Source organism: Mytilus galloprovincialis, chromosome 12 (genome assembly GCF_965363235.1).
Source record: "Mytilus galloprovincialis chromosome 12, xbMytGall1.hap1.1, whole genome shotgun sequence".
Lineage (NCBI taxonomy): Eukaryota > Metazoa > Mollusca > Bivalvia > Mytilida > Mytilidae > Mytilus > Mytilus galloprovincialis.
Window position 1 is genome coordinate 10700430 of NC_134849.1, and position 17223 is coordinate 10717652.

Below are 17223 nucleotides of genomic sequence, written 5' to 3' on the forward strand. Positions count from 1 at the left end.
TGTATATATCTCTGAAACTAAACCATTTGGAGCAAATCAGACAGGGGGCAGTTGATGGTTTTCTCAGAGCATGGGTCCTGTGTAATTTCGAGGAGAAGATTTTTTAAAAGTTAACGGACATTTAATATGGACGACAGACAACAAGTGCTGCCCATTGGACCAAGATCGTTTTTAACCCTTAAAGTACACCACTTACCATTTTGTGTACAACATCCCAGGAAATTAATAATATTTTCATGGCATCCTATTAATTTCATCACTTCCATTTCTTGCATTAAATCTGTCAATTCTCTATCGGTTGCATCCTCTAAAATATTTAAATAATATTGACAATTATTAATGGATAAAACCATTGGTCACATTCAAAGAATACTGTGGATTCATTCATTTTCATGGATTGCTTAAAGCTTGCATAATCGTGGATATTTGATTTTGTAATTTTTCCAATCTCTGTATTCAAAGCCTATTCAAAATATGTTATTCAATGAACATTTGAATTCAATGTTCACCTGTACCCACGAAAATTGGTATCAAACTAATGTTAATGAATCAAAAGTAATTTGTCCCAACCCAGGACTATATGTCCCCATTCAAAAACATTGATCAGGAACCCTTCCCTTGCAGTGGCATAGCTTGCATGTATGCTCAGATGCTCAAGCATCCACATCATTTTGACAAAACAAAAATAAAAAAAACAGCAGTTTAACTCGGAAGTATCAAAATGTAACAAGGCTGAGGATATGAGGATAACATCCAGTCATTTTCGAAGCAGTATGCCTGGTCTTTCATTTAGGATAATTTAGTTTGATACATGAATCGCAGAATAGTGTTTCAAGTTAACTTTTCTTCGTATAAATAGTCTATGTCATCAGCTAAGGCAAGCGGAGAGGACTGATACGCAGACCCGTGGACATGTTTCATCCGAAATTGAACCTAGTGGAGGGATGGCTTCTCATTTGACTATAGTAACTAACAACTAAAACACCATATCCTGATATCGTTTCTTGCGACATTGTAAACGACGTGATAAAACAAATCAATTTGTAATAGATCGTGATAAGTCCTAGGCTTATGAATTCCCGTTTCTATTTAGGTTCAAATACTAATTTTATTTTTATTCAGTAAAGAACAAAGATCCAATATTCCCCGCCATGCACATTACATGTCATATTTTATCTATCAAAGGCCAAGGAACAAGGGAATAACTAAAAAAAACTTTTATTTCTTTTTCTTTTTTATTTTTAATATCTAAAAAGAAATAAAAGCTTCACAGCAAATGAAATGGGATTTCCATTACAATTTATATTTCAAAGGGACATTACTAGTTAAAAATATTTGATTACGAATTATCAAAATTGTCAAAGACATTGCTTATGATATGAGTTTCACTTAATCTGACATGAATTGTACACATGAGAGTGCTAACAATACCGGACGATCGGACGCCCGGTATTTTTATGTCTCCTGCATGCGTTTAGCTCAGTAATAAAAAATCAAAGGTTGTAGACTCAAATTCCTGGAAAGAGAAGTCACTTCAGTTCCTATACTCAGAAGTTCCTAAATTATACAGAAGTGCCGCTGTAATGGAGTCCGTTTAAACGGTTTTTGATATGTCAAATAGAAGATTGGGGGGGAAACTTTACATCAAATATTTATGAATTGAATGATGGTAGTTTCAAGAAAACAATAAAATTTGGATAAAAATATAAATATATGAATTGGTGGGTATTTTGAATTTAAACAAAAATCTAACTAGTGTCGGATTCTGGGGGAGTACATGTGCTTAAATAAAAAATATTTTCTGCACAAAAAGGTCCAAAACATTTTTCGGCTCGCTCGACTCGGCAAAACATCCACATCATTTCAACCCTGGCTACGCCACTGCCTTGGATCCCCAATAGAACAAGCAGAGCTTGCATTGCTCACAAGTTTGTTTTTTTTGCTTAAATCTTTCATCAATGACTGTTTTTGCTTTTCAATTTATATTTAATAATAAGAGGCTTACAAATGCCAATACAATGTTCATTGTATCTGTCATATTTTCATTAAAAGCAAATAAATGCATTTTACCCATTTGTTCCATTTTAACCATAGTGTCTTTGTTTCTTGAAGTACAAGGAAATAAAATACAAATTTATACTAAATTCATTTGCGAAGATTTATATAGTTAAAAAAAAATAAAACAACTTGTGTAATTTTCCTTAAAGGTCAATAACTCCGTAACGGGTCAATTGACAATTTTTGTCATAAAAAACATTTTTGAAGATGTTACTTTGCTGAACATTTTTTGCTGTTTACAGTTTATCTTTATCTTTAATTAATTTCATACAAAAACTAAAAAAAATCCTTAAAATAACCAATTTAGTGGCAGGAACCCAACAATGGCAGCCATGTTTGTCGATGGATCAAAACTTCGGATACAATTTATAAGCAAGATACCAGATAATTAAGGAAATTTTTTTTTGTTAAAGTTTGAAATCTTTGGCCCAGTAGTTTCAGAGAAGGTTTTTTGAAATAGTTAACAACAGATGATGATGGACGCCAAGTCATTAGTGATAACATAAGCTCAAATGGTTATAGCTAACAAGAATGTGTCCCCAGTACATGAATAGCCCATCCACACTATTATTTTCTATGTTCAGTGGACCTTGAAAATGGAGGAAAATTTCTAGTTTGGCATAAAAATTACAAAGATTATAAAATAGAAATCATGAGCCCTAAGTTTCAAGTTGATTGGACTTCAACTTCATCAAAAACTACCTCTACCAAAAACTTTAACCAATCCTTTAACCTGAAGCGGGACAGACAGACGGAAGGACAAATGGACGGAAGAACGAACCAATGGATGGACAGACGAACAAATGGACAGACAAAAGAACGAATGAATGGACGCACAGAACAGAAAACATAATGCACCAAAATGGGGCATAATAAATGGGACATTAAAATGGGTTTTAATCGATCCTACAAACTATCCATGTTTATGTAATAAGGAGTACTGTCTTTTGGTATGTATAACGAACACATTTACATTTATACCCTGTGTGTTATACATGACTACAAATATTTTCTTAGTTTTTTTTCAGGTCCAAAATTGGACCAAGAAATTTCCAATTGAAGTGAAAAGTAAGGATTTTTTTTGCTCAAACCTTGATTGTTTTTTATGTGTTATAATATTAATATTCTTGATTTGTCATGTTTTATTCAAATAAAATACATTTTATATCTTTGTTGTTACGTTTTTCGTGTAAATTTGTCAATATGTTTTGCAATCCGGAAATTTGCCAATTGTCTTAATATTGAAGACACAATAAAGCTTTTGTTATTGGTTAAATCAGCCTAGAGTTGTGTTCCTTGTTGTCATAACTTATTGTTTTGTATGTGAAGAGTTGAAGAAAAGTGTATGAAAATTGAATAAACAACACTTATTTTGAAAAGATAAACCATATAATATATCAGGTGATCACAAGTCATGTTGGTCAGTCATGTGACATAATATTGTAAAGTGATGATTTATTCTATGAGAAGTTTATTTTTATAAATACGTTTTTACTTTGTAACTTTTCAACTTTTAAACAACTGTTTAAAACCTTTCAAGAAATTATGATTGAAAACATGATTATCACATAATTGTAACCTGAACAAATTTAATTAGGAACAAGGTCAACCTGTCACTGATTTGTTTTGACATTCATTAGACCTGGGGTTGAAGTCATAAAACTTTGCTCAGTGCTCGGAGCACAAAAATCTTGCTCAAAACATAAAATCCAGCATTTTGATTGGTTTTTATTTGTTTAACATGTTTAAGTACAAAAAACTGACTCAAATATTTATTACTTCAAGGCCTGTTGATTGAGGTGGGATAATCAAGATTAACAGCTAGAATCATCAAACAAAAAATAAAAGTATTGAGATTTTAACAATTCATTACAGCACTAATGACATTAATTGATTTGTAATTATTTTATTGTTTGAATCAGAACATTAATTGGATATTTATAATCTTGTCCTTTATACTCAAACAATTCATCCTTTTAACTGTGATTTTCAAAAAATTATCAAAGTTCAAAGCCCATAATTATAGCAAAAATGAGCCAAGCGGAACAAAACTGAAACTTAACAATTCCTAGTTGTGGAATTAGGGAATGACAGAATGATGGAATGACGGAATGACAGAATTACAGAATGACCGAATTACGGACATGGATAAAACTATATGGCACCGACATCTTTGTTGCGGGCCATATTCGTTGCAGGGCCATAACAATGCAAATTTTTCAATAAAGATAAAAAAGATGGAAAAAATTCAATTCTTATTTCCCAAAATTTTATGCTTGTCTAATAAAAAAAGAAAACCTAAGCATAAATCCAGTTTTCATTAATACTATTTGATTTTTGATCTAAAATATATAAGTAAATTTTACCCTTCAACATCTTGACTGCTATGGCAGTTGTTGGAGCTTTATTTAAACCAACAGTTTCTGCTTTAAAAACTTTACCAAATGCTCCTTCCCCAAGAGGTTCACCAAGTGATAACCTATAACAATAAATAAATTATTTCATCTCATATTCATTTAGATATTGAGATACTGATTGATGTAACCATATATATATAACTAAATAAAATTCTAATAGTTGTACACATTTTCTTAGATATAAGAAGATATGGTATGAGTGCCAATGAGACAACTCTCCATCCAAATGACAATTTATAAAAGTAAACCATTATATGTCAATGTACGGCCTTAACACAGAGCCTTGGCTCACACTGAACAACAAGCTATAAAGGGCCCCAAAATTACTAGAGTAAAACCATTCAAACGGGAAAACCAACGTTCTAATCTATATAAAACCAGAGGCTCTAAAGAGCCTGTGTCGCTCACTTTTGTCTATGTGAATATTCAAGGACATGACAAAATTGTGTTTTGGTGATAACTAAGATTTATGAAAAATGGTTAAATATTGACTATAAAGGGCAATAACTCCTAAAGGGGTCAACTGACCATTTCGGTTATATGTTGACTTATTTGTAAAACTTACTTTGCTGAACATTATTGCTGTTTAGTTTATCTCTATCTATTATAATCATGATAATATTCAAGATAATAACCAAAAACAGCAGGGGTAGCAACCCAACAAAAGGTTGTCCGATTCATCTAAAATTTTTAGGGCAGATAGATCTTGACCTGATAAACAATTTCACTCTATGTCAGATTTGTTCTAAATGCTTTGGATTTTGAGTTATAAGCCAAAAGCTGCATTTTACCCCTATGTTCTATATTTAGCCCTGGCGGCCATCTTGGTTGGTTGGCCGGGTCACTGGACACAATTTTTAAACTAGATACCCTAATAATGTTTTGGCCATGTTTGGTTAAATTTGGCCCAGTAGTTTCAGAGGAGAAGATTTTTATAAAAGTTAACGACGATGGATGACGGACGCCAAGTGATGAGAAAAGCTCACTTGGACCTTCGGGCCAGGTGAGCTAAAAACAAGAAACGAGAAACACATATAAATTATATAAACAAACTACAACTACTGTACATCAGATTCCTGACTTAGGACAGGTGCAAACATTTGCAGTGATGGATTAAATGTTTTAATGGGTTAAACCATTTATTACTAATGATTTACAATTTTCAGTGTTTTTGAACAATTTTGTACCGAGACACATGTTTTTTTTTATCTAGGTAATGTGAGAATGTTATATTTGCTCTTTTAAAAAATTACCAGAAAATCAAGTTTCTCACATTGTATTGCATGATCAGACCTCTACAATAACATTTTTTTCAACTTGTTTAGGAGGACTTTGCATTATAAGTTGATTCAAGGAACAAAAGAAATTTAAAACAATAGAACAGAAGTTAGTTTTATATCTTTTGAAATATTTTTCAAAAATTATTAGTCAAGAAAAACTGAAACTAGTCATGTCACAGAACTTAGGATCTACTTTTTAACAATGCCAAGTCAAATCAGACTTGCATATGAGGCACCGTCTGATAGGCATGTCAATGTAAATTCATTGGATTTGTATCTTGTTTTTATTATAAAGTCGAATTTTTTGTCAGCTTTTTCCAGTTTTATCCATTTCATACAGTAAGTACAGAGTGAGTCATGGATGATATTACGACACTCATTCCAATTTATAATTGACTGGGGAAGATAATTAGGTCCTTTACTGAGGAATTATTTTAACTCTCCGTCTTGAAATATGTTAAGATCTCCTGTTATAACATGGGAAATTGGTCCATAAATGTATTTGGAATTACTGCAATTACATGAAGTAGGTGTATTTTCACTGATATTAAAATCTTTACACAATTGGCTATAATTTAACACAAATTTCCATGTAGATTTCTTGTAAATATAACAAATAAGAGGGAGCTCAGTATTATCAAAATATCCAGGAATTTGTTCTTTAACAGAATGGTTGTTAAAAATACCAGCAATATTTACAAAATCAAAACCTTTATTGACATACTTTATTTTAATAAAATGTTTTTTATGATCTTCAAGACGATCAATTTTAGGAAACAGTTTAGAATAACAATATGCCATTATAATTTGAACAATTTCGTACTTAGGACTGCTATATGAAATTGTGTTGCAATCCTCTAAAATTTTATTTAACTTATTAATCGGTAATGAACAGAGCTTTGTTAACAGATAATGTCTGCTGTTGTTTTTTGAAATAGAAATTAGGTCTGAAATATTGGTGTGATTGGTCCGAAATTTTCTTTGATTGTGATTTTTTCTACGACCATGAGAATGTTTTTTTTTCGAACAGTTTTAGAAACAATATCCAAAATGTTAACAGTATCGGTTCTTGATATTTTTTAATCTAATTTAATTCAATTATTTTCCGTGATTGTACAAACTTTGAATGAGATTCACCAGGCTGCTTATTTACTTCTTCCAAAGGTTGAACTGCTAAATATTTGATAAGATGACTGTGCTTCTTAAGGTGTTGATAAATGATACTTTTGAATTTATTGGGTTATTTTCTTGAGTGCGTTTAGATAAATATCGACCAGTTTAACCTACGTACTGAATACCGCATCCTGGTTTGTTTCATGTGAGTAAATAAATAAGACTGTTTGTTTTTCAAGTTATATCAGTTTCAAATTTTAAAGAAAATGAGCGACCATTAAGTGTGGACCTTACCGTATTGTTGGTGGAAAGACAGGGACATGTTACTCATTTTTTGGCATGACACTTATCGATAGAAGGGTAACCACGATTTTTATTTTTAAAAATGTTAGCGATGGTAGTATTTTTAGATAGGCGATTTTGAAGATTGAGACGTGTAATTACCCTTTGAACGAGTTAAGTATTTAATATTTTTCCATTTCTAAGCTTCCTATTTGTTTTTTGTTTGTGAATTATATTAGAAAGGAGCAAAGACTGGTGTCCAGAATATGAACCAGCATACAATGAATTAAGTTATGAAAAAATGATAAATCTGTTCAGCTAAAGATGTCAAACGCTATCTGTATTAATTACCCAAAAAAGATAGGGTATATCAGGGTAGCGACTGACGTCTGACTAAATATTCTCGCTCGGACACACACTCCATAATCTAGTATATTATAAGAGCATATAAACCTGTTAAATTAAATTAATATTGATATAGCTTTTACTTGTCTGACCTTTTTATCCTCCAGTACAAGACAATCAGACAAGTGTTATTGTTGAGCCCTAATGATTCCAGTATATATATGAGAAAATGTTAAACCTTGGAAAAAAAGAGTTTTTGGAAAAACTTCTTGTTATATTTCATACTACAGTGGTTACAATATCTATTGAATTCATCTGAAAATTGATACAACCAATCAAATATCAGGTCATTATACAGCTTTTAACCAAAGAAACAATCTGGATGTCAGAAACAGTGAGCAATGCTATTTGTGGGTCGACAGATATAAGTTAAAATGTTGTCATGAGTCAATATATATGTCTTTACAGTATGATAACTTTCATGGAATGGTCAATGTTATGCTTTAACTTACTGTTGCCGTCTAAATTCCCAGTGTTTGTCCAGAGGGAGATCATACTCTGACATCATGGTCAAATCAGATGACAAGCGTCTTCTTGGACCAGGTTCAATTCTGATTGAGGGTAAAACAAATGGTTGTGTACCATCATAAGATTTGTATGGATGGTAATTCTCATTCTGGAATTGATGCAAAACATTCTGATATGAAATTAAAATGTATACCTGTTTCAAATTTGTGTGCAAATCCATGTCATTTTTTTAATTATCATGATTTTGTAATAGAAATAAACATCATAAAAGTTTGAAGAGCACACAGACTATCGCTAATAATAAATGAAGCAAGTCCAGATGCAAAGCTGTTATAAATATTCAAATCTAAAATTGACAAAAACTTCCTTAAAACTAAATTAGATTCTGTCTAGATTGAATATCTCTATTTTCATAATCTAAACATTACTGATGAACATTTAATGAATCTCAATAATCTTCCTTTCTTAAACTTACTTTGTAACTTTTACACCATATAAAGACAACTTCCTCATAAAACTTCATTTCCTAATTATAACCAAATAAGTCAAACATATTCTTTTTTGTGCACTTGTATTTGAACTTATCAGTAATAAAATATGTTTGAATATTGAAACTAGCCTGTGTCATGACAATTACTCTCTTGACATTTCTATATTTGCTGGACTGAACCCTCTTGTAACGTCTATAACATATAAATATCAGGAGTAACAGGAAGAGAACAACTACTGATGCGACACCACCGATAATGTAGATTACTATTTGCTCTTTATCGTTTGTTCCTCCTGACCTAATGTCTACTGCTTCTGCTTGTTCATCTGCAATTAAAGTATTTGTAATTAAAAAGTTTTCAAAAGATGAAATAATATGTTTGAAAGGAAATGGTAAATATGTGTCAGCTCAATAGCTGGCTTATCTACAATATTTATATCCAATTCAATCCTTTTTTCCTCCTCATCAAACTTTTAATTGTTAAAAGTCTTTATTTTAGGAATGATTGTAATATTTTTTTCTGTCTATGAAGGAATAATATCATTAAAAAAAATGTGGTGCACACTGAATAACCCACTACATAAGTTACTCTAAAGTGTGTATCAAATTCAACATTTTTAACGATGAACGCCATGATTATTTTTGGTGTTAAAACTGCTTATTCTCCTTTTTTGTAAGTGTTCTATACTTTAAGCACCTGCATAGCCATTTTTACTTGATAGAAATATAAGATAAGGGGGTTTCAAATATTTATTTATTACATATATAAAGTTAAGATAAAGTGATCAGCCATCATATATAGTTGGTAAAAAGTATCTCTGCTTAAGCTACATAATGTCAACTTTGGTAACGCTATTGAGCAGTGGCTTTCTGGTAGGTAGCTGTCTCAATATGTTTAATCAAGTCATTAGGGTCACCATAGTCAGCTTGGCAAGAAGTGTAGTAAGCATGGTCTTGACCCAATGGCACTGGACTTGTACAATTTAAAATCAGATCTCCAGGCAGAGAAAATATGGCTAGATAATTGGTTGTTTTTAATTTGCTGCTAGGGTATTTGGTAATAACAGAGACATACATGTATAATACATTATATGTCTATGGGATAACATAGTTTGCATTTCATCAAATTATAAAAATTTAGAATTTTCAAAGACAAACATACTTATACTTAGGTATTCCATTGGTTTAGATAGAAAACAAGCCATAAATATCGTATTTGATTTCATTAAGACATTTGTCTTTGAGGTTCAGTACTATAACTGTTCAATGTTTTCAACAGCATCAAATTAAAGTCTTTTTTTTTACATCTTAATCCATTGTCAGTATTTCACTTTTAATCATCCAGACGTGTGTCTTAAACTAGCTAGTTGATGACCAGGTAATTGCCAATAATTTGTTATTGCTGTATATATAGTCTAATAATAAACACCTTCATTGATTACTCAAGCTATTTACCTTACGACACAAAAACAAGAAAAAGAAATGGTGACCTTCTGTTTTTACAGACTTTTCCGATATCAATTTCGAGTTTCTCAAGAGTTTTACCCTGTCAGTTTTAATTCTGTAAACAAAAATGTTTACTGAAACTTTTTCGATGTTGACATTTTCAAAAGTTGTAGATTTCAAATTTTAATGGGAGGGATGGAAGAGGGTCTGAAAAACAAGAGATTTCGACTCCCATCGGAAGAATCACATGTAGGACATACAAAATTTAATTATTACACAATACAAACTAGACCATTGTAGACTAAGTGAAATCCCTGGCCACACTTCACTCTGAAACTGTTTTATAGCAAAGTCAAAGTTGGATTTCTTTGACAGACACAAATGATGCCCCTGCAGATGCAAAGTCTTATTTAAAAATAACTGTCTAACACTTTACCTTAAATATGACAAAGGTAAATTATATTATCACCCAAAAGAGCAAATATAAATAAGAATCAAAATCCTGACCCCATGCACAAAAAATGGAAAAACCACCAACTAAGTGAACACTTCCTAGCATAAAACTGTAGGACAATTATCTGTATGCGAGCTCCCCTTATGCAAGTAACTACTACAAAAAATGATTAAGAGCAAATATTAAACAAAATCAAAACCCTGACCACATGCACACCTTCAATACATGTACAGACTACAAACAGACATCAGAGTGAAAACTTCCTAGAATTCAAACTGTAGGAGGAGTTAAGTGGAATAACTGTAAACCCATAATGGGAATGACATACAGAGAGACACTGACAGGGGTAAAATAATATGACGTTTCAGTTGTGGCGGCATTAAAAGAATTAATTTTTTAAGAAAAAACTGTACATTTCCAATTTTCATGATGCCAAACCTCCTATTTTTATGACAGTCTATAAAAAATTTATTGATAATGATGTAATCGAAAATTGATAATTAAATTCTCCAAACGATTAAATCATTTTTATGTGAATATTTTGCTCTAAGACGTATTATTTCTTGGTGAAAAACAAACATTTCTCATTCTTATCTAAGCCTTTACCTAAAACTGTTAGCCAGGCAGTCTGGTAATATCTACCAAGTGGAATAGAAATCAAGCAACCATACCATCCAGCATTATCTTTTGTTACATTCTTTATTGTCAGTATTTCTGGGTGACTTAAATTCACCATGGATTGCTAAAATATCAAATAAAACAGCATTAGAGGATGAGTATATAAAACATTGAAAAGCAAAATTTTCAAAAAAGTGAACTAAGACAATAAATTATAAAAAAAGTGAAAAAAGAAGAAAATATTTCAATAAACTAGACAATTAGAATCACATTATTTTCTTAAGTCACTTGAGATTTGTCATGCAGTCAGTTTTTTAAATATACACATGTATATATACTATTGTATAACACTTTTTAACAGCAAGATAAACTTATCAACAGACAATAAGAAATTAAATTTAAAGAAACATTCACATCAAGATCATTCAGACACACCATATCTGTAAACATTTCATGACTCAGTGAGACATTTTTCAAGCGACATACATTTTGGTGTGAAAATCCCAATGCAACCTTCTACTTGAGGTATTAATAAGTTGAAGTTATGAAATAACTGTTTCACAAATGATATCGGATATGTTCCTTATGTTGTTACTACAATCCCCTTCCCTTTCATGAATGTGACCTACCAAATTAGACTATTTACCGGACTTGTTATTACATAAGCAACATGACGGGTGCCACATGTGGAGCAGAATCTGCTTACCATTCCGGAGCACCTGAGATGACCCCCAATTTTTGATGGGATTCGTGTTGCTTATTCTTTATTTTCCTATGTTGTGTCATGTGTTCTATTGTTTGTCTTTTTTATTTTTAGCCAGGTGCATGTTGTCAATTTATTTTAGTTGATTTATAAGTTTGACTGTTCCTCTGGTATCTTTCGTCACTCTTTTTTTGAAGTCTAGATTGACTATATAGATAAAGATAGAAAAATACTGGTCTTGGCCCGTAATTCCTAAACAGTTTGGACCATCACCACCAAAAAAAAATCTGAATCTTCCTTTTGTGGTTTTAATATAACTAAAAAGTGTGTGAAGATTTATGGAATAATCATAAATAGTTTCTGAGATACGGCACAACATGTATTTTTAATAAACATGATCACTCTAAAATAAGATAAAGAATCATCACAAAAAAGTAAACAGATCTTCAGATTAATATAACTTACCACTGAACCATGAAAATGAGGTCAAGTTCAGATGACACCTGCCAGTTGGACATGTACACCTTACAGTCCTTACATACACCGAATATACTAGCCATATTGCTTGTAGTATCTGAGATATGGACTTGACCACCAAAACTTAACCTTGTTCACTGATCCATGAAATGAGGTCGAGGTCAAGTGAAAACTGTATGACAGACATGAGAACCTTTCAAGGTACGCACATATCAAATATAGTTATCCTATTACTTATAATAAGAGAGAATTCAACATTACAAAAAATCTGAACTTTTTTTTCAAGTGGTCACTGAACCATGAAAATGAGGTCAGGGACATTGGACATGTGACTGACAGAAACTTCGTAACATGAGGCATCTATATACAAAGTATGAAGCATCCAGGTCTTCCACCTTCTAAAATATAAAGCTTTTAAGAAGTTAGCTAACACCGCCGCCGCCGCCGGATCACTATCCTTATGTCGAGCTTTCTGCAACAAAAGTTGCAGGCTCGACAATTAGCATCCACAGATTTTATCAAAACATTATATGATTAGGCGTTGTTAATTAAAGTCTATTTTTGCTAATGAGAGTAATATTAACATGTCGGGATAAATTGAGTTATTTTGTGTTTTAGTATAAATATCGTTGCAAAATTTTGGAAGAGCAGTCACCCTTCGGAAACCCAAACTTGCACTGATAAAGTCTATTATACTGGACCTGTAGGACTGACGATCAGTCTTCCAGTTGACTTTGTAGTGTTTGGACAAAAATGTATTTTTTGACTCCCCTTTTATTTTTGAGAATATTTTAAGATAGCAGTCAGTGTTCTGGAAGCGTAACCTCACACTACTCGTCATGCTCATGTCATTATACTAGACCTAAAAGATTGTTTTACCAGTCTACTAGTTGACTGTGCAGTGTTGAGACAAAATTTATCTCTGAATCATAATTTAATTTTAAAAAATACTTTTAAGACTTTTATATTTTGATTTTGAGATTAAGTTCATTTTATGATTTAGTAAATTTGGCATTTATTTTATATTTTACATTGTAAGGAGAAAATAGTTTTACTTTGGATTTTTTATTTTGAATTGATACTATGTACTTTAATTGGATTATTATTATTATTTGGAATTGTTTAATAATTAATTTATTATCATCATACGTCTAAATTATTATAGTAATTAAAGTATGAAAACCTAGTGATTTTTAGCCTTATGTTACAGTTCTATGTAATATAGGCATTTTCTAGTAATATTACTGTTTTATGTAATATGGAGACTATATTACACATTTCAGTAATATAACAATATTTTTTGTAATATTCCTTTTACTTGTAATATTATATAAAAAAGTAATATTACAGTTTTCAGTAATTGCCTGGACTGTGATAACAGCAAAATAAAATTTCATGTAGACAAGAAAAGATACCAAAGAAGACATCATAAGTCTTAGCTTGTGTCTCATTCCCTTTGATGATTACAAATAAAATATGTTTATATTAAGGGGGCTCTCCAGTATAAATCTTTTTTTTCTTTCTAATATATGATTTCTTTATATTTTTCTATAAACATGATAAATGAACTTTATTATATACTTAATTGAACAAGAGGCTCTCAAGAGCCTGAATCGCTCACCTGGTAAATAATGCCTTATTGAACATATTGAACCATGCCAGGCAAACATGTACAGCTAACAATTCTTCAATATTAGAAATACAAGTTCTACCATGTTTACACGTTTCCTTCTAATATAATATGCATACAAGAAGAGCGGCAGGACGTTATTTTTATTACATTATAGTTACAATAAAAGAATTTTAACAATAAAATTGTTATTGTTACATTATTAAATTGTTATTCTTTCGAATTTCTTCATTCATGATTTGAATTTATTCCACTGATGAGAAGGGGCAAGGGGCTCCAATAACAGCAAAACAGTTAAATGATTTCATTAATAACAGTTAGGCATGGACCATTTAACTTGTAGGGGGACATGGGGTTTTTTCTGGTCAGAATATTTTCTATTTTTTGGAAGTAGCACAACAAATTATTTTTTTTGCAAATTGCAAATTGAAAATTTCAGGACAGGTAGACCTTGACCTAATAAATATTTTAACTTCTAGTCTTATTTGCTCTAAATGCTGGAGTTTTTTAGATATAAGCCAAAAACTGCATTTTACCCTGTGTTCTATTTTTAGCCATGACGGCCATGTTTTTAGACAAAATAGAAAATAAAACACAAACTTTATTTTATACACCCTACTGATCATTCAGTTGAAGTTTGGTTGAATTTGGTTGAGTAGTTTTAGAGGAGAAGATTTTTTAAAGTTAGCAAATATGATGAACAAATTGTGAAAAAATTGTCATTAAAGGACAATAACCCCTTAAGGGGTCAATTGACAATTTTGGTCATATTTAACTTATTTGTAGATCTTACTTTGCTGATCATTTTTGCTGTTACAGTTTATCTTTATCTATAATGATATTCAAGATAATGACCAAAAACTGCAAAATTTCCTTAAAATTACCAATTAAGTGGCAGCAACCCAACAATGGTTAGTTTGATTCGTCTGAAAATTTCAGGGCTGATAGATCTTGACCTAATGAACATTTTTACCCCATGTCAGATTTGCTCTAAATGCTTTCGTTTTTGAGATATAAGCCAAAAACTGCATTTGACCCCTATGTTCTATTTAAAGTAAGGGCGGCCATGTTTTTTGACGGATCAAAAATCGAAGCACACATTTTGTGCAGGATAATCTAAGGAACTATCATGCTAAGTTTCATCCAAATCCATTCAGTAGTTTCAGAGGAGAAGATGTTTGAAAAATTGTTAACGACGACAGACGACGACGACGGACGCCAAGTGATGAGAAAAGCTCACATGGCCTTTTAGGCCAGGTGAGCTAAAAATGAAATAAAAAAATTGGGTCACCGTTCATTTACGCTAACAATCTGCCTCTGAAAGAAGCATAATTTTTTGTTAATGTCCTTATTTACTGTTGAACTAATAGGAGAAAAAGAAGTAATATCGAAATAAAAAAAGAACTAAATTACAGAAATCGCTTAAATTTTACAAGTATTTAGTTCATGTACAGCTTTTTGAAAACAATAATAAAAAATATAGGTCATCGATGATTTAAAAAAGATATTTCAACTTTAATGCCAAAAAAATGTATTTTTGCATCAAAGGGAGATAATTTGGAGCTTTTTCAATGCTATAAACATATTAAAAGTCACCTGGGGGCAAACAAAATTGATTTTTTTAGTTGATTTTTGTACCATATCATAAAGCAATAACTAATAGTGTGATGAATAAAATTTGTAATGAAAAAATTCGTAAGGGTTCCGCGGAACCCAGTGTCTCACCTACTTTTGCTGTAAATCGCAGGCTGAACAAAAAAAAGGAAAACAAGAGGCTGTCACAACGACAGCAAACCGATTTATTAACATTTATTTGTGTCCTAGCAATATCACAAGAACCATTACTGATGAATGGTGAAAAGGAAAATCGTCAATATCAAATTTGACCTCCATTTTGTCATCAGTATCAACATATTAAAATTAGAAAAGCTTAGATTGAATGGTTCATGAGTAAATGCAATAAAGTGAATGGAAACGCCATTTTACGATCTTTCAAGAACCATAACTCCTGAACAGTAAAAGTCAAAATCGTCATTATTGAACATGTTGAACTTGACCTCTATTTTGTCATCAGTAACAACATATAAAAATTTCAAAAGCTTTGGTTGAATGATTTAATGAGAAAATGCACGGACATGACTGGAAACACCATTTTTCAATCTTTCAAGAACCATAACTCCTGAACAGTAAAAGTCAAAATCGTCATTATTGAACTTGACCTCCATTTTGTCATCAGTAACAACATATCAAAATTTGGAAAGCTTTGGTAGAACGGTTCATGAGTTAATGCACGGACAACATTTGATTGACGCCCGAAAAATACCGAAAAAATGAATTTAATTTTTTACAAAATTAAGTTCTGGATACTATCTTATGATCATAAACAAGCTTCTGTCCAAGTTTGGTACAAACCCAGGATAGTTTAAGAAAGTTGGAATGCACGGACAACATTTGATTGACGCCCGAAAAATACCGAAAAAATGAATTTAATTTTTTACAAAATTAAGTTCTGGATACTATCTTATGATCATAAACAAGCTTCTGTCCAAGTTTGGTACAAACCCAGGATAGTTTAAGAAAGTTAAAGTTAAAAAACTACCTTGATCAAAAACTTTAACCTGAACTTTGCTCTATCATTTTCTATGTTCAGTGGACCATGAAACTTGGGTCAAAACTATAATTTGGCATTAAAATTATAAAGATCATATCATGGGGAACATGTGTACTAAGCTGAATGGACTTCAAATTCTTCAAAAACTACCTTGACCAAAATCTTAAACCTGAAGCGAACGGACACACAGATGGACGAACTAACGAACGAACGAACGGAGGCACAGACCAGAAAACATAATGCCTCTCTACTATCCTAGGTGGGGCAATCGTAGGTGGGGCATAAAAATGAAATCACATTTAAACTTTTTTATTTACACCAGAAATCAGGGACGTTCTCTGAAAGCAGGAAATATATTTCCTGACTTGTGCTCAACCTGTTCAGACGTCTCAGACTATTTTTACTCAAAAGATTTTATCCTTTAAACAGGAACAGAGGTTAAAGACAAATCCAATCAAGGTGCACTCAGTGGGTTGAAACATGCTTCAGATTTAAGATCACCCTTGCACACAACACAAATCATGTGGCAAGGCATTATGTTTGTTTTTCTTGATTCCAAATCATATAGAAGCTTCAAAGCAAAAAAGCTTTGATTTAAAACGTTTGATGACTGCAGCATCAGAAAGGTATAAAAAAAAAACCAATGCATCGGAAAGATATCACTAAAAACCAACATAGAAAAAAAAAATTTGGACAAGAATGGCCAATAAAATTTTTCGTGTTGCAGTGATTTTACAGGGTTAGTCGTGGAAAGGGAAACAAACAATAATT

The 17223-nt window shown here is 31.6% G+C and overlaps 1 protein-coding gene and 1 long non-coding RNA gene across 4 annotated transcripts in view; one reads left to right on the forward strand and one right to left on the reverse strand.

Moving 5' to 3' along the window:
* The window catches only part of LOC143054208 (uncharacterized), a 238035-nt gene that overhangs the window by 146560 nt on the left and 74252 nt on the right, over positions 1-17223 (forward strand). The window lies entirely within an intron of this gene.
* The window catches only part of LOC143055346 (fibroblast growth factor receptor 2-like), a 28212-nt gene that overhangs the window by 1361 nt on the left and 9628 nt on the right, over positions 1-17223 (reverse strand). For all 3 annotated transcript variants that reach the window (XM_076228478.1, XM_076228477.1, XM_076228476.1), the window contains 5 exons: positions 11020-11155; positions 8643-8839; positions 8008-8171; positions 4425-4537; positions 197-307 (listed from right to left, as the gene is read on the reverse strand). In XM_076228478.1, coding sequence (XP_076084593.1) covers positions 197-307; positions 4425-4537; positions 8008-8171; positions 8643-8839; positions 11020-11155 — 721 coding nt within the window. The remainder of the gene's footprint in view (positions 1-196; positions 308-4424; positions 4538-8007; positions 8172-8642; positions 8840-11019; positions 11156-17223) is intronic.